This window comes from Phasianus colchicus, chromosome 14 (genome assembly GCF_987193195.1).
Source record: "Phasianus colchicus chromosome 14, bPhaCol1.hap1.1, whole genome shotgun sequence".
Lineage (NCBI taxonomy): Eukaryota > Metazoa > Chordata > Aves > Galliformes > Phasianidae > Phasianus > Phasianus colchicus.
The window spans coordinates 9337158-9355025 of NC_143449.1; the positions used below are offsets into that span (position 1 = coordinate 9337158).

At 46.8% G+C, this 17868-nt stretch overlaps 1 protein-coding gene across 6 annotated transcripts; it reads left to right on the top strand.

Annotated features, from left to right (window-relative positions):
* Nucleotides 1-1424: 1424 nt before the first annotated feature.
* LOC116229706 (hepatic and glial cell adhesion molecule-like) lies at nucleotides 1425-17819 on the top strand. 6 transcript variants are annotated; one of them, XM_090150204.1, is made up of 12 exons: nucleotides 1425-1605; nucleotides 2513-2609; nucleotides 6714-6768; nucleotides 8889-9230; nucleotides 12313-12582; nucleotides 12672-12788; nucleotides 13918-14019; nucleotides 14159-14281; nucleotides 14500-14592; nucleotides 14918-15007; nucleotides 15413-15459; nucleotides 16101-17819. In XM_090150204.1, the coding sequence occupies exons 3-12, from the start codon at nucleotides 6729-6731 to the stop codon at nucleotides 16191-16193; spliced, it is 1317 nt and encodes a 438-aa protein (XP_090006330.1). In that variant the 5' UTR covers nucleotides 1425-1605; nucleotides 2513-2609; nucleotides 6714-6728; the 3' UTR covers nucleotides 16194-17819. The 6 variants fall into 6 exon arrangements, 5 of the variants coding, with proteins under 5 accessions (XP_090006330.1, XP_031450224.2, XP_031450227.2 ...); XM_031594367.2 differs by lacking the exon at nucleotides 2513-2609 and adding an exon at nucleotides 7935-8047 and having other exon boundaries at nucleotides 1430-1605; XM_031594364.2 differs by lacking the exon at nucleotides 2513-2609.
* Nucleotides 17820-17868: the final 49 nt, after the last annotated feature.

Here is a 17868-nt window from a genome sequence, read left to right on the forward strand (position 1 = left end):
TCCAATATCATTGAGCTTAAAAAAACAAAAAAAAAAGCTATTTATTTTAGCAGGCTGAGGTAGGCTGTGGGATGCAATGATCAGACCATGGAGGGAGATGCTTGTCCCAGCACAGGGTGCCCCAGCGTGGGGCTGTTTCTCCCTAGGGGCATCACTCTGTATTTCCCTTTTCTGAGCCCCACGTGGTCCCTCAGCCCACTTAGCTGCACCCTGGATGCCAGCATCACCATTGGTGCCACACATCCCAGGTTGGTGGCACTGCTGAAGATGCTGAGCCCTGGGGCGTACTGCCTGCAGGGTGCAGTGCTGCTGCCCATGACTAAGCTGCTCTGCTGGTTGCCTGCCTAATGTAATGCTGACAAGTAGGACAGAGAAGGAAGCAGGGCACAGCAGCTTTCAGGATCTCTAGCAGGGACCTAGAAGGGACCCCTTGACAGCATTGATTTGAAGAAGTAATAGCACAAAGTGTTCTGTTAATATATCCTTACAAGCATAGTTGCTGAATTGTTGTATAATACAAGTAATACTTGCCTGCAACACCACGGTAGCCTTTACATGTTATGGGTGATAATTGTGATGTAGCACTGTGAATGGGGAGGCACATCGTAATACTGTTCTGTTTGAACATGATACAATTTATAATAATATAGTTAAACTTGCTGATGTTTGTTGATGGATACCCCTGCCCTGCAATTTGTTTAGGTAACAGAAAGAGCTGTGTCTCTGAGCCACGGAGATACGGAAGTTCGGCTGAGTCTGGGTACGAAGAAAATAGGGGGTCCTGCTTGGCATGGATCATGAATACGTAACATACTCCTGGGAAAACTTCTGCTTAGACAACAGAAGTTATGTATATAAACAGATCTTTTGTGTAAGGTATGCATGATAGGAGGATTACCCCCCATTACCCCAGTGCTGCCCATGAGAATACCTGCTTAGCGGTAATAAACTTCTGCTGATGCAAAGAGACTTAGCAATTTCTTCCCCTGAGAGTGTCTTATCCTCTGGAGACGCTGTCATATGAAATCCAGGAAGAAAACTCTTGAACTCCAATGTGGTGTTAGAAAGTGGCATTGCTTTATTCCTCACGATGTGTGCCAGCTGACTTGACAAGCACAACCGTGCTCTGTCAGAGCTCAGGTTTTACACGGTTAAGATACACATATGCAGTATGTTGACGTATATATATTCTTTTTTTTTCAAAGACTCATTAATATATGCTAATATCCCTCTGGGCATGCTCAGTGATATCTAGGATGGTTGAGTGTCCACCCACTTTCCCATTTTTCACTATCAGCTTCATCACTGAGACTTTTGACTCACTTTTACCCACTTTTCCCCAATTTGGGAAATTTCTATTTCTTGTCAGCCATAGCCACCCACTTTTTAATGTAATACGTATGGAATGCGAGGAAACCATCTTTGTGCTTGCTGAAGCAAAAGATGAAAGGGCTCTGCTATGATTGGAGGCAAAACCATTGAGGCAAAAAAAGCCAAGCGTATCAGAAAGCTGGGCCTGGGCTGCTGGAAAGCACCGCCCATGCAAACTGAACAACACCCTGCACAGTGAAAGCTGGGGCCTTAAAAGGGGAGCTGCAAGAGGAGGTGAGTGCATTTATGGCCTGAGCTGGCTGAGGGGTGGAGGGATGGGGAAGGGAGGAATGGGGCAGAGCAAAACGGGTAGGGATGGAATGAAGGGGATGGAGCCGTGGGACTGAAGCTAGGGGGATGGGAAATCCTGTATTGCTTCCCAAATGGTGCTCCCATTCTCTCCTGTAGGGAACCCGTTTCTGCACCTCTAGCTCAGCTCTTTCCTCTTGTCCAGCCCTATGACAGCAAATCTGTAGCACTTCTGAAAAAGCGCTTCTGAAGCGTTTTAGAGCTGCCAAACCACCTCTCACTGCCCGCCCAGCGCTCCCCAGCTTCAGCTGCCTGCGCCCAACCCCTGGTCGTCGCTTGGCATCTCCCACACCTCCAGCACTAGCTGTGAGGCTCCCTAAAGCAGAGGCGCTCATCACTGGGCTTAGGGCTGCAATTTTGCACGGAGCTCCTTTTTTAGATGGTTATTTCCCTCCCTCTTTTTTTGGTTACTCTCGCTTCTGTTAGAGCACAAAATGAAGAACTAAAAAATTGATTGCTGCAGCCTGCAGCAGCCGTGCTGAGCTCCCAGCTGCGTGCAGAGGGTAAAACTTGTTTTTTCCTACTATATTACTGCCAGCAAGTGGTGTTTTTCATTTTTTTTTTTCACTGGTTTTGACAGTTCTTTGTTCAGTAAGGCAGAACTGGCTGAGGGAGACATTTCTCACAGCTGGGCTTCCTGACTGCTAACGTATTTAAACTTCTGAAGCTTCCGTTAGGGAAGTCCACAGACAATGGCTTCTGCAGCACACAAAACAGGAAGGCTGCCGACAAGAGGAAATATTTGCCTGCTGTATATCAGCTCCATCCATATCTGTACCCAATCATATACGCTGGTTCTGTGTGCTTCTGAGTGCATTTATTTCCTCTGAAGATCTGTTGTCAGTGAGCTCTGCGGCAGCGTGTGCACAGTGCTTCAGTGTGATGTGCATCACAACCCGATTCTGAGCTACCCTGGAAAACGTACGCAGGTATGGGCATGGCTGAGATCTGCTAGGGTAAACTCAGGTGTAATGGCAACAAACAGTCTGTTAAATACTTACTTATATCCCACTGCGATACTTTGATCTATCTATTCCTTACTGGTGGTGAGCCGGGATGACTTGGAGAGAAAGATGAAGGTAGAGAGATGTCACTACCCTTGGATCCAGCGATGGATGCCACTTAATTAGGGCCATTGCTCTGGTGATGGGCGCACACTGAACTGCCACTGTTCTGCCTTGTGTCTGTGCTTCCCCCACCCACTGCCCCCGCTTCTGTCAGCTGCTGCAAATGAGGCAGAGGCCTCTTGTGGTCAGCAGGCCTTCTCTAAAAGGCTTTACTGCTGCGTAAGTGCGGCTTGAGATTTGGAATAATCTGTTAATGGGTCGGAGGGGATTTTGTGGGTCTCACTCTCTTCCTGCCCTCCTTGGGAACAGGCGTCATTTGTGAGATGTCCCCTCCTTAATTAAGTTTGCCTGTTACGATGCAACAAGTCTGCATATTATTACATGGTGAGAGAAGTCTGTCCAGAAAAGTGCTTCAGCTGCTCCTTTTCTCTTTTAGCAACTATTTGGTACATGAACCCTTTTGCTTCTCAGCGTTACAGCACACGATGCATAACATGCTGTGTGCAGGCAGTCACCTCCTGATGAGGGCAGATAATTACTGACTGCCCATCCCACCTCTGATCTGCAGTTATCTGCAGTGGTTCTGCCTGGGTGTTGCTGATAGCGGCCCATATCACCAAACAAAACATTGGTTTCATTTTTGAGAGCTGCATGCTAACTGCCTGAGCTGTTCTCAGTTCCTCTTCCTGACCCACAGAAGGAAGTCCCCTTGCCTCGTGCTGTTCCTGTTTTTTTGGAGTGGCTGCTGATACTGCCCCATATAAGGATCATAAAATTGGGAAGGAACCTCTTGAGGCCACCAAGTCCAACCCCCCTGCTAAAGCAGGTTCCCTAGAGATTACACAGCAAAGTATCCAGGCTGGTAGTGAAGATCTCCAGAGGAGACTCCACCACCACCTCTCTGAACGGCCTGTCCCGATGCTTTGTCACTCTCATTTTAATTTTTTTTTCCTCATATTCAAGTTCCAGTTTGTGTTATCTGTTCCTTGCCCTCTTGTTACACACCACTGAAAAGAGCCTGTTTCCCTCACCCATTTGGCAGGAAGTGCCAGCCTGGTTTCACTGGGACAGAGTTGATTTTGTTCATAGTGTCTGCTATACTGCTGTTTTGGTTTTAGGATAAAAACAACGTTGAAAACAGATTGTTGTTTTTATTGTGGCAGTGCAGTGCTGCACACACCCAAAGACCTTTTCAGCCTCAGTTTCTAGCACAGTGCTGCCAGTGATGGGCTGGGGAGGCAGGGAGCTAGGAGGGGATGGGACCAGGACAGCTGACCTCAACTGACCGCAGGGGCGTTCCTTAATACATGACATTATGAAGAAAAAATGTGAAAAATGGTGAGGAGTTGGCTGAGCAGATGGGCATTGGTTGTCGAGTGCAGAGCAACTGCCTTGTGTATCACTTGATCACTTATTTTGTGTGTAGATATATATATATATAAATATCATTAAAATCTTTTCTTTCTTAGTATATATATATTTATTTCAACCCACGAGTTTTACTTCATTTTTTTTCTTTTTCTTTCTGTTCTCCTGTGCTAAACTACAGCACCACCCTTTAGATATTTCTAAGCTTCGATAAGATCCCCTCTCAGTCTTCTCTTCTTCATGCTGAACAGCCCCAGATCCTTTACTCATAAAGGAGGTGCTCCAGGCCTCCCATAATCTTTGTGGCCCTCCACTGGATATAGAAGTTCCCTGTCTTGAGCTCAAGAGCCCAGAACTGATCACAGTGCTCCAGATGTGGCCTTACCAGGGCAGAGCAGAGAGGGAGGATCGCTGCCCTTGTCCTGCTGGCCACACTCACATTAATGCACTGCAGGATATCACTGGCCTCCTTGGCCACAAGAGCATGCTGCTGGCTCATGGCCATGCTGTTGGCTACCAGGACACCCAGGTCCTTCTCTGCAGAGCTCCTTTCCAGCAGGTTAGCCCAGAACTGGTACTGATCTATTCAGTTATTCCTCCCCAGGTGTAGGACTCAGTTCTTGAACTCATTGAACCTCATCAGGTTCCTCTTCACCCAGCTCTCAGCCTGTCCAGGTTTCACTGAATGGCAGCACAGCCTTCTGGTGTGTCAGCCACTCCTCCTGGCTTTGTATCTTCAGCAAACCAGCTAAGGATACGCTCTACTCCTTCACCCAGTTCATTGATGAAGACGTCAAGCAAGACCAGACCCAGTACCAACCCCTGGGGAACTCCAGTAGTTAAAGGCTAGACTCTGCCCTGCTGATCACAACACTGAGCTCTGCCAGTCAGCCAGTTCTCAGTCCACCTTCTTGTCTGCCCATCTATCCCACAGTTCTTCAGCTTACCTGCAAGGATGTTGTGGGAGACAAAAGCTTTGCTGAAGTCAAGGGGGACAACATCCACTGACCTCCCCTCACCTACCCAGCCAGTCATGACATCACAGAAGGCTATCGTGTTCATCAGGCAGGATTTCCCCTTGGTAAATCCATGTTGACTACTGCTCCAGCTGGCAAAAGGGAGAAGATAACTTGCACGCCAGTGTTTTCCACTTGTGCTCCCAGGGCTTTATATTGGCTTTATATTCTTTGATCCTGCTCATGTTCCAGCTCTCAGTATCAGCCATGCCCACACGGAAGAGCAGCAGCAGACAGCTGCTGTCTGGAGAGCCTCACTGCCTTTTAACAAAAGGCTCTTTGTGGACCTGTCCTCCCTCTCCATGTTCAGCTAAAATTTCTTTCAACCTCTGCCCCCGTGGAAAGTTTTAGCATTTGCTATCAATCCCACGCTGTAGCAAACATTCATGGGAGGAGGTGATTTTCAGTTCCTGGCACAGACTTCCTCAGAGCGTGAGATAACTAACTGATGTTGACATGAATTCCTTTCCCCGGGGGACCTTATTTATTTCTCCCTATCACAACCGGAGAAGATGGAGGAGGCATCTGTTTTATAAAGGGGGAGCAGCAATTTGCAGAGGAACTTCATCACATGCCTGCTTGCAAACTTATCTCTCAGTGAAGCAATACTGTCTGGGTGCTGGAACTGTGGCCTAGAACATTTCTTTTCTCTTCTGAGTGCTGCAGCTTTGTGCAATTCATTTGAGCTGGAGGACATTTCTGTTCCTAGTCCGGAGCCAAAGAAGGAAGGTCCTCCAAACCACCATCCTTCCTCCAGAGGAGTCTTTCTTGCAAACTTGCCTTGTTCTTTACTGGGGGAACTTCAGCCCCTCCCTGTGTGCACAGAGAGAGCTGAGATGGACTCTAGGACCCAGATGCCCAGATTGGGAAATAGGGTGTGCCAGCTGGGATTTGCTTGGAAAATGGAAATTCTTCATCTTTAAATGGTGCCTCCTCCACAACCCTTGCTCCCACATCCTTCAAATAGCTGTATATACCAGAAAAGAATATTTTTCTTGTTTCCCTCAACTATTTCTTGAATAAACCTCAGACATCATGAGGATGCCAGAGAAAAGGCTGGAAAGTGGCTGATCTTTGCATTAGCACTCCCTCAGCCCTTTGCCGCATAATGTCGTCCAAGGTCACAGGCATTTTGCAGAGGGAAAGCAGACCACATTTCCCACTTTTTCTCCACTTCAAAGAATTCACAGAGGATATTCTTTGAGCCCATGAAGCTCCACCAGCAGCCCTGAGTGTGTGCATTCACATACAAGCCTTGCCACCAGGGCTCTGTGCCTGCAGCAACCGCTCTGCCTCAGATAATGCAGTGCACAGAAGTTCACGTGACTTCTTCTAAAAGCTCATTTCCTGAAGTCCTTTGATCAGGGCAGAAGCCACAGAGCTGCAATCAGCCCCTTGGGTGGTGAGGACAGCCAGGACTGGAGGTCTCCATCGCAGGCTTGAACATGATGTGCCCTGCCTATATCCCTCTCTCCTTGGGTTTTGGCTACTTTTGTGGTTAGGATGCTGGGTTGGGAATGGGCTCAGAGTGGTCCAAGGCAGCTCCATAATTGAAATTGTTTTTTTTCTTCCTTTCCTTCAGATGCTTCTCTGAACTATGCTGGGGCCCATGGAAGACAAATGGATCTTGCCAGGAGGTAATGACTATCTGAAGTGGGCTCAGCTTTCAGCACAGGGCCTCATCTGTGCATCAGAGCTTCTTTTCTCACTGTCTCAATTCAATTGTTGGAGGGGATGGTTCGACATATGTATACCTGGAGGAAGATTAAGGCAATAAAATGTCCATAGTACATGCCCTTCCCGTTGGGTAACTGGCAGTTGATCATTCGACTGTGGCATGGTGGGTAGCTAGGCATGGGCACTGACTGCACGGTGGTCCTCTCCTCTGAGATGACCCCCATAAGTCAGCTTGAATGTCCAAAAGAAGCGACAACCCAAAAGGTTTCTCCAGGTTGCTCAGTCGTGTATGATTCTCTGTGCTCATGGTAACATTGACTCCAAAAACTTGTTGAGCAGGTTATGTTTCAGATGGGTGCCATTGAACAAGCTTTGAGGCAAAAACTGTGTCCAGCTTCTTACACCCAGCCATACTGTGTCCCTAAACATGTCCCTAAAGCAGAACACCTTGACCTCTCTTCTGGTCCCATCTGAAACTTTAATTTCAGGGTGGTGAAATCTCTTCGCTGGAAATATGAGCTCCTCCATCATCATCCTTCTTCCAGAGCTTTGCAAATCCCAGCAATAAAAGCGGTCCCTGTTGTCCAGATGCCAGATCTTGTGTCTGGGCTCTGAAGGCAGCTATGAGCATGGTTGCACCTCACTGCAAAGTGCATTGTGCACAGGCAGATTGTGCTTGAGATCTCCCATGAAAACAGATCAGCATTGTACATACTGGAGTTTCTAGAGTAAAGAAAGTCTCCTAAAAATACAGAAAGTCCAGAGAGCAAAAGCTAAAAGAATTATGAGACAGAGCTCAAACTGGACAGGAACATTCAATTTGGAGAGAACTGGCTGGTATGGAAGTGGAATTGAGGTTTTCCAAGTCATTAAGAAGGTGAATAAGGCAGATGCAGTGCCTGCAACCCCTCAAGAGCTAAGTCATCTTGAGGTGGTAAAGGAATGTGTTCAAGCTGAGGAAAAGTGCTTCGGTACATGCAGGGAACATGACCGTAATAGCCAGCAGCTCTTTAAATGAATACTGAAGGGACAAAATGGAGCTGCAGCATTGCAAATACACAGTGCATGGGAAGGGGTGCAGACAAGATAGCAACAGCATTACCACTTTGCATGGTGTCATTTGCAGGTGGGGACACTATTCCTAGAGAACCCCACCAAGAGTACATCACTGCAGGAGAAGCTCAGACCTAATGAAGGCCTGAAGACACCCGCAGGTCTTGGCCATGTCAATCACACACTGTGAGTATGAGAGAGGAACTCAGCTGTGCATATCCTTGGGCTGGGTGCTGCTGGGCAGCTGTGCTGCTTCAGCAGAGCTGGGAGAGGTGGAGGGCAGGTCCTGAAACATTTTCGTGCTCCCTTACACCTCTGTCTTCGTCAAGGAATGAGCATCTCTGCAGGTGAGGTGCAGCAGTATCATTGTGCCTGGGTACCACTAGGTCCTGTTGCTGAGACAGCATGAGGCCTGGGGGTGAAGGTGTACTGCGTGTGGTCCCATTGAGCAGTAACCACCATTATGGAAAGAATGCTAAGTCACAGCCTGAACCAGTGATTGGTGGGAAGGCAGGGCCAACCCAGGGGAGCTCAGGTGCATGTAATGTACCTGAGTGACTGGAAAGGGTGCAGCCAGGATCCACCCCTTCCAAGACTTAATTTAAGGGTTGGCAGTGGAGGTGAGGGTGTCTTGTTGGAGATCCCTACCTACCTGAGCTCTTCCAAGGGTAAGTAGCTTCTTTCCTTTGTTTCTGTGCTCATGGCTGTTGCATTTGATCAAATTCTTACTCATTGCAGCCTAGGATCTTGCTGCTCTGCTCTCATTGTTGCACTTTTTGTCATGTTACTCTCGAGGAGTATGGAGTCCTGTTATCCTCCTTCCAAAGGTAAAGAACTGTCTTAGCTTGCTAGGAGCCATTTATATAACAGGTCAAAATTGATGTGTTCTTATCTTAAGAAGGGGGAAGTAAATCAGATGTGGCATAATGGGAGCCAAGAAATCAAAGAGTCTATGAGCCAATCAAGTTGTACTCTGGCTTCTCGTTTAAACTAACCCACCGTGCTCTGGCATCTCTCTTGTTTCCAGATGTGTTGCTCCTTTTCCTGGGATCCTGCCTTGGGGTGGAAATCACAGAAAGAAAACTTGCAGCAGAAGGATCCTCTGTTATGATGCACGCACCGGCAATCAGCAATGTGAACGTCACTGAGTGGGAATGCATAAAGGGCAGCAAGGTCGAATTCATCTTGCAGTACTACGCCTCCTCGCAGTCTCCAGTCATCTACGCCGCATACAAAGACAGGGTGGTTTTCTACCAAACGAATGGCTCGCTTCTTCTGCAGCAGCTGCAGGAGGCAGACAGTGGCCTTTATAAAGCAACAGTTGACCTGATGCAGGACAGGGCTAGGACAACTATCCTGGAAGTAATCAGTAAGTCGGAATAGGTTGAAAGCATGTTTTGCTCTGGCAGAGATTTGCCATGAGTATGATAGATGAGACCACAAGTGTGCATTTTCTGGTTTTGTCGCTGCTTTGAAAGACATGGACAGGAGTCAGGCACCCTCTTCCTTAACGTGTACTTCCTTGTTTCAGCATTAGCAGCTGAATTAGGAGGTGAACATCCTAAAATGCCCTCCGACCTTAAAATCATAAACTCAAAGCATGGCTAGGGTTGGAAAGGACCTCGAAGACCATGCAGTTCCAAAACCTGCTCACGGTAGAGACAACTTCCACTAGGCCAGGATGCTTTTTGGCTAAACTTGATGGCTTCTCTTATGCCCCGTGCTTCCCCATACCACTACTATGTGTGAGCAGTCCTTTCCTCTTGGAAGAAAGTGTCCAGGAAGTCCCTGTCATCACTTCCCAGCATAATCCTACCTGGTACCCCCTTCAGACTGCTATCCCTGACCCCGGGGTGCCATGCCTGACCTCCAAAAGTCAGCACCACCCATCCTTGAGTTGGCACAGTGCCTTGATGGCAGCAGCTGTTGAACTTTGTAGTCATTGCCTTGCTTCTGCAGTATCTTCTGTCTCTCTGAGCTGAACCAAGGCTGAGTTGCAAAGTGGGAAGGTGCTGCTCTCCCCATAGGGCTCACAGTTCTTGCATCTCAACCGGGGCTGGCTTTAAGGAGGGAGGAGTGGCAGTCTCACTCTGGCTATCAGATAAAGAGATTCTTTGGTGTACTTGGAGTAAGACTGAAACACAAGAAAGAAAAGTCAAATGTTGTCTGACCAGTTTATTATCAGTTTAAAGTGATTATTACAAATTAGGTGATGGGGAAAGGATGGTGGGTGATAGGAAAAGAGCGAGACTTTTATGTAAAGCAAGGGCTGATTCTCCTGGGCCTGCTACCTGATGAATAAAAAAAGTGTACAGGCAAAGGAAGGGAGGGGGAGTGAATAAAATGCTCTGTACAATCACTACAGAAGATTTCCTGGGTTTGGTGACAAATGTTGCCCTGATCTGTTAGACTTCCCCATCAGTTGAAGAGGTTACAAAATACATAGAAGATAAAATGTGTTGAATAAGTTGAATTAAACACAGGCTGGGACAAGGAATGGACATAAGAGCTACAGTAGCACAAAGTAGATAAAATAGTACACGTTTTACCTACGGACCCTCTGGAAGCAAAGAAAAGAGATCAAAAATCTATGTTTTTTCAAGTTGGATGGGAACATGGGCTATTTGCTGTATACCTTTAGCAATTTGCTGAACAACATCACCATTGTTGTCAGTCTTTAGAACTAGAGTCACAGACACTCCCTTCTTAGGCTGGTAAGCAGTCAAGAACTGTGCAGTGCTGAAATACTGCTGCTTGCATCTGCGTGGTTTGATCTGCAAGGAGATCCAGGGCATGAGCCATTTCAGTAGTAATAATTTCAAGGATGGTTTGTAATCTGAGAATGCGGTTCAGGTTATAAATGGGTTCTCGAGCACCACTAAATCCATTCATTGGGATTCTGGGTGGCTGGCCTGTGGTGTTTGGTTCTATACTGAGGCAGCCAGTTGTCCTTAGTCCAAGTTTGGCTGCTACCACTTGTTGTGGAGGTGTCAATGGACAGTCATCCAGACAATGAGAATGTCGTATACTTTGACACCTAATTCATCACCACCTCCCCCAGAAGCAAAAAGAATCCTGGGAGAATTGTTCCCATATAACTTACCCCAGACCAATTTGCAGGTAGTTGCTTGTCGGCCATAATGGGCACAAATCCACCAGTGTCCCTTCAGTGCTGCTGATTCCTTTTCAAATATCCATTCCGTAGCAGGTTTATTTACATATTCTTTAGCTTGGAAGTACGTGGTGTTCAGAGGTCCTGCCACATTACAGTTCCAGCCTTTACCAGCATCGCTTCCATCCCTGCGCCACTTACAACTCCAAGATCCAGCATAGGGCTTGCAGGAAAATTCATACCTCCAGTTTTGGAAAACAGCGTGTTGTTTACGGAGGACCAAAAATAAGGATATCCATCCTCAGTTCCCAAATGATTATACCACCCCCATTTTTAATTAGTGTGCTTTTCTCTCATAACCCATTTTATAATAAACCCAAGTGCAACTGTTATTCCCAACCTAGATACCACCTGGCTGAGTTTGGTTCAGACAGTAATTCCCTAGTGGGATATTGGATTGGCTGTGAAGATGTGTTCTTCCCAGCGGGTGCTGCAATCAATTCTGCTGTAGTTACTTGCCAACCAGGACAATAGGGGTTGAAACCCAGGGCTAGGTTTTAAGTTGTGTGGGTCCTCCAGAGACCCAGCAGTTGGTGAGGTTAAAAATGTTTGCTGCTTGCTCAGCCAGTTGGCTAAAAGAGTTCCTTATGCCATTCTCTTAATCCCCAAAGTCCTGAAGGGGATAATGGATTGTTCTGGGGCTCGTGACCCATACATTACACCAAAACAATAGAATTGACATTTTGCTCTACAAACCCAGCCTAAAATTCTGAATTTTACAAAGATAGTCATCAAAATATAAGTGATTAAAATCAACTGTCTGCCTTACTGCATTCAGTCATGGTCTGTATTTTCATCTCTAGTTAATTAAGTATTGGGCAACCCCGCACCCACTATGTCCACAATTTGTATTCCAGTTATTGACTGTTAGGGATTACAGTTCCTTCTAATGTTGTCTGGATTGTTTCTCCTTGAGACATAACCTGTATTTATCCTCGCAGTTGTATATCCTACAGGTTTCAATGGTTCTGGAAGCCCCCTAATTATAAAGAGGTCATCTGCTTGGGATCGATGGGCATCCTAGTGGGTAATTTGTGGTGGCCTGAAGCTTTTATCATAGATCATGTGAAGACAAGCAGCCTTTTTGAACACTTTCTGCTAATTGGTCAACCTTCCCAGTAGTGGCAAGAGGGTCTCCTTTTTCTAGTGGGTTGGGACTGCCTGTCCAATAGGCAGCCCTCTGCATAAAGGACCAGGGGGCCTGATTGTTACCATTAGTCAAAAATACCTCTTACAGAGGCAATCCAAGGGAGTGCTGCCATGTCACTCTGTTTTCCAGAGCCTGTACCCCAGCCTAAACTCCTGAAGAGCTCAAACCTGAACAGTTCCCTCATCAAGCTGATCTGCCTGCTGCCCAATGGAACCGTGGCTGCTGTCTCTTGGAAGAAGGATGGACATTCCCTTACCCCACAGAATTATTATCAGCTCACTCAGAATTCCACTGAGTTGTGGATAAGGAAGGGAGAGAAGTCGAACTGTGGTTCCTACTCCTGCAATGTCAGCAATGCCATAAGCTGGGAAGAGGCAACCTTCAAACTCACGATAGCAGGTAAGCATCAGCCTGTGGTGGGGCTGCAGTGCTTTGCTGCACGTCTCAGAATTGTCTTCAGTGTTAATTCCCCTCACTTCACTTTGCAGGTCTCTCGCCTCCTCTCCAAGTTGCACTGAGGACAACAGTGGCTGCACTGGCTCTCACTGTCATCACTGCCATCAGCTTTGTCATCTGGCTTCTGCAGCCAGGGAAGCACAGACTTGGTGAGTGCCCACACCCAAATCCCCAAACTGAGCCCTCTCTCCATGCCGCAGAGAGGACAGAGGGTGCAGTAAAGCCTTTCTCTACTAACTCACTTTGGTGGAGGAACCTTGCTCAGTGTTCATGGAGTTCATATACTTCTTTTTATGCACCTGTATATTGCACAGAAATACAGAGTCCTAGCAACAGTTAATCCCAAATGGCTTTGGGAGAAATCAAGCTACTTATGCTATGTATACAATGCATGCCATGATATCATGGTATGAAGCATGCTAGTCTGTCCTCTGCCATTTCTTGGGCATCCCTGGGCTGAAACAGAACAGGCAGGACACAAAGAGTTTTCCTGCATGAAGGTGCTGAGAGCTGACCCAATACCACGTGGCATTGGTTTCGGTGACCAAGCTCACTGGCATTTGGGTCAGGACTCTGCATAATGCTGTGCATCCATACCCAAGCCTACAGGTTAATGTGGGCGCTTCAATGACAATCAATATTTGGTTACCAGAAAGCAAACCATAAGACCTAGCCAAAAGAAAGACCAACGACAGTCTTTGTAGTCTTCTTCTATCTTCTTCTACCCATCAAGAACAACCCCCAGTATAAGGGAGACCGACTGAGGAACAGAGATGAAGACCAACCATACATGGGAATATTGTCCTAGACTGATCTGTCTCCTTGTATTAACAATGGAGTTGTGAGTTAGGTCCTGTTTTGGGGGTAATCTTTCCTGAGGAGCTCTATATGCCCAGTGCTTGTGGTGAGAGCTTGTGCCATCTGAGTTCTTTGTAAACTGGATCTCCAGAAGAAATCCAGTGTTTGCCACTGTAAGAGGCAAAAACCTGGGCAGAAGTGCATTAAGGTGCCAAACCAGATGAAAATGCTGTTTTGTTCAGCTTAGAGCAACCCCAGACCTGGCTGGAATCTCACTGTCTCTCCAGAAGTCAAGCAAAGCTTTTGTAAGCCCATCAGAACCCTTTGAAGTCCACCAGGATTTGTCATCAGGGGTTCAAAACCTTGGGGATTTGATTCTTTACAAAGAAAATCTGTGCTTGCATTCATTTTCCTTCACAGGCTGCACCTCATTGGTGAGGTCCTGAGCTCCAATGCAAGTCTGATTGCCTTTTGTAACAGGAAAAGAAGCACGGACATGGCTAACTCTACCCATCATAGGGCTGCTGGGCATCTCATGTCTCCTCCTGTTTGTCACCTCTGTCATCTGGATGCAGGAAGAGGGTAAGATTCACTGAAGCCCTGCATCCTTGTCTGATGTCCTGGTAGCTGACTGGTAGAAATCAGTGTTGGGGTCACTGCTCAGCCTCAACCAGGAGAATCTTTCCCATCCCAATTCTTTGTTTAATTCTTTTTCCCATAGGTCCTTCTGCTGCCTTCATCCTGCATGGGCTTTGCTTCCTTGCTGCAGTCATGACTGTGGTGCTGATCGCCATGATCTCTCAGTGCAGACCAGAAGCACTCACCCGGTATCCAGACCAGACCAGTGAGTTGCAGGTGGGGACACAAACCCCTGGTGCTAAAAGCCCCATAAGAGCCCAGGAGCTGCCTCTGAGGTTATCACTACAGGAGGGATGAACGCTGCTGTGGGGCACATCCATGTATGGTGCCCATGCCCTGCTCCCCACTGATGCCCATCTCCTCCCTGTTCCAGCTCCTCTTCACCATTGCCCCCCCACCCATCAGAAATTCTCCTCTCTCCAGGGTATCATGTCATCCTGTGCAGTACAGCCATGACACTGGCAGTCAACTTGTCATTCTCTTGTCTCTTGCTCCACAACTTCCAGCAGGTCCATGGTAAGGGCTAACTGGGTTTTCATTGCATGTACCCTTGCTTGCCTTCCTCGTGGGGAGGGTTGGGGTGTCTGTGGGGCTGGGCAGTGGGACTCCATGGGTGGCTTTGTAGGCTGGTGATTCAGGAAGGGGATCTGCACTTGGAGTAGCCAAGGCAAACCATGTGATGAGCAGGGAGGGAACAGCAGGGCAAGGTTTGCCCCTGGAGTTCAAATGTATGAAATCTAAGGATGCTCCTCTCCACCCGCATCTGGGACATTCCAGCTCTGGAGCTGGTTAAGTGGGATGGAAGAGAGACCACTGACACTTCTCACTGTCTCCCTGGCAGAGCGTGGCTGCTCAGAACCTGTCAGTGTGATTGCCAGCTGCGTCTTTGCTGTCCTGGCAGCTCTCCTGCTGCTGCTATTCTCCTTCTGCTGTAAGTACCCAATGATTCTCTTCCTAACTAGCTGCTTGGCCACAAAGATCCTGGGCTCAGCTCTCACACTCTGGCAGCAGCTCCTGTGGAAAGGGGAATCCCACACTTTCCAAGGCTGTAGAAAGCATTTCAGAATCCAGAACAGAGGGAATATTGTACAGCATAAAGCCAATGGGTGGCATATTAGAGGTGCAGAGCTTGCAGGCAAGCTGGGTGTCCATTTCTGTGCTGCTTTCTTGCTCTCCATCTGAAGCAGAAATCTCGTGTTTCTGAAAATTGAGGGGTTTGGCCAAGAGAAAGTCTCTCATATCCACTGCACCCTGCAGCCCCATTTCTTTCCCATGCCCCATGAAGCGCACACAGTGTTGGAATCCCAGCAGCTGATGCCCTCTCCTTCACTTCCAGATTACAAGAAGAAGATGGATGGCAGCACACAGACCACAGGCACCCATGTAACTCACTGCCCGCCTCGGTTTCTCCTTCCCCTGCTAATTCTTTCAGAAATCCTCATTATTTAATGAGGAACATTCAGTGCTCAGCAGAAAGCACCCACCTGCCTTCCTGCAGAGTGACATAGACTTGATCACTACCCTGGGGGGGACACCAAGAGCCTGCTCTGGCCATAGTGTAATTGTTCCTTTGGGCATGTTGTGAGGTGCTCTCATGCCAAACATGCATGTCAGTTTGGGTATAAACACGCTCCTGTCCTCCAAAACACAGAGCTGTGAGTGAGGGAAACCACAGATCCACAGCATCACCATTACATCTGCATGCCTTCATGTTGCATCCTCAACCCCTAACACCAGACTTCAGATCCTGCCTCTATGTTTTGGAGATACCAGGGGGTTCTGGGATCTGGGAACCCTTCTCTGTCCTGCAGTTGTCATAGGGCAGCCCTGTCCCACCTTGGGAAGGGATCTCAGTGCCATGGGGGATTAGGGCCCACCAAAAGGGATTATGGCCCACCAAAGGGGATTACCACCTACCTTAAGGGGATTATGGCCCACCAAAAGGGATTACAGCACACAAAATGAGATTATGGCCCACAAAAGGGGATTATGGACACCTAAGGCTCACCCCCATGTTTTTGCAGGGGAAAAAAGAAGAACGAAAACAGAACCAAGACAAGGAGAGCAAACTGTCCCTTCAGCATCCTGGAGATGACATCACGCAGGAGCCTGGCTAAAAAAAGGATGTAAGGCACCGCAAGCTCTGCTCTCTAGCAGAGTGAGGCAAAAATTCAGCCAAAATGTTTAAAAAAAAAAAAAAAAAAAAAAGAGAGAGAGAGAGAGAAAGGAGGGAAAAAAGATACACATTCCAGACTTAGCTGTAGACAGTTCTGAGAAGTTCAGTTCAGCTGTCCCAGCTATGATGTATTGCTACTATTTGTCAGCATAAGAGCAGTACTGGCCCAAGCAGTACCTTTTGGCTTCAAAAGATTCCTGACCTGTTTTGCTTTTAGCACAGTTCTGAAAATTTCCACTTACCGACCTGCTTTCTTGCTGTCTCCTTATTTGGTGCCTTATAGCTAAGTTGTTGTGTTCTCAGCAGCTACAGCACCGCCCTGTGTGCCTTAGAGGCAGAAGTCTTTATATGGCTTTTAAGGCATCCCAGACCTCAAATGCCCTGGGCTGATTTACATTCTGCCCAGACTTTGTCCCACTGCACATCAGTGTGCAGTGGGCTGACACCAGGACAAGGCGAGGGCGCAGTGCAATGCTGTCATAAATAATTGTGTGCATTTTGTTACGTTGGCTAAGTATAGTTCTGTGAACAGTGAAAAAGATGCAGCTTTGCTTTCAGTTTTGCAAAAGAAATTTGAGAATAGATTTCAAGATTGCAAAAAAATTGATCAACTTACGTTTGAAACTCCAGTTCCAGTCGTCATAAATTCATTACCTGTGAATTTTCGAATGGAGTGTGTTGAGTTGTGATCAGACATTGAACTAAAAAATCTGATCCTGTCTCTTAACCACATTTTCAGACCAGGGAGAAATACCCCTCAGTTCACAGTCATTCCTTATTTATGTTACTGCTTGTTGATAGTATGCATATTTGTGAAAAAATATTGTCAAGAAGAGCACACTTCCTTGCATGGGAAAAGTAAAATTTAATCTCTGATGAACACCTTGACAACTCACTAAGAATTGCAACCACTGCCACTAAACAACCTGATGCATCAGTTTCACAAAAACAAGGTGATATATCCCACTAATTTTGTGATTTTATTGCTCACTTTTTTTAAAGATGTTTTAATTTTTAAAAAGTTAAAATAAATTTTGTTACTTATGTACATTAGCTACATTACATACTTATTTATACTTAACAATGCCACCTATTTTATGATGTTAGTCCATGATGTTAGAGGCAGATGTTTGTAGGATAGCAGTAGAAGTTGAACCTTCCCACCAGTATTCTGTTACATGTTGCTGTGTGACAGATGGCAGGAGAGAGCAGCATGACCAAATGGTGTCTGACATGGAAGGGCACATGACCAAAGATGTGGAAAAAATGGTAACTATTGACATTCAGCACCTGGTAAACGTTTATGGAGACCAAGCAGGGTATGTGAGCACAGTGAGGAGGTGGATGGTGCATTGTGACAGCACAGTGGGTCACCTCCTCTGGTGCACATTTTGACAAGCATAGCATGTAGGCTTTTGTTCAGTGCTGGTAAAAAAGCATAGCTAATGGTGGTGACTATGTTGAAAAATAATGCTTTCTAGCTAGTAATTTTATCTATCAAATATTGTTTTTGTACTGTTTATCAGTTGCAGTTTCCATGAAAATATATAAGTAATAAGAGAAGTAATTTTGGATACTTTTGGAGTGATCTTTGTATATGCAGCTCAAAACAATTC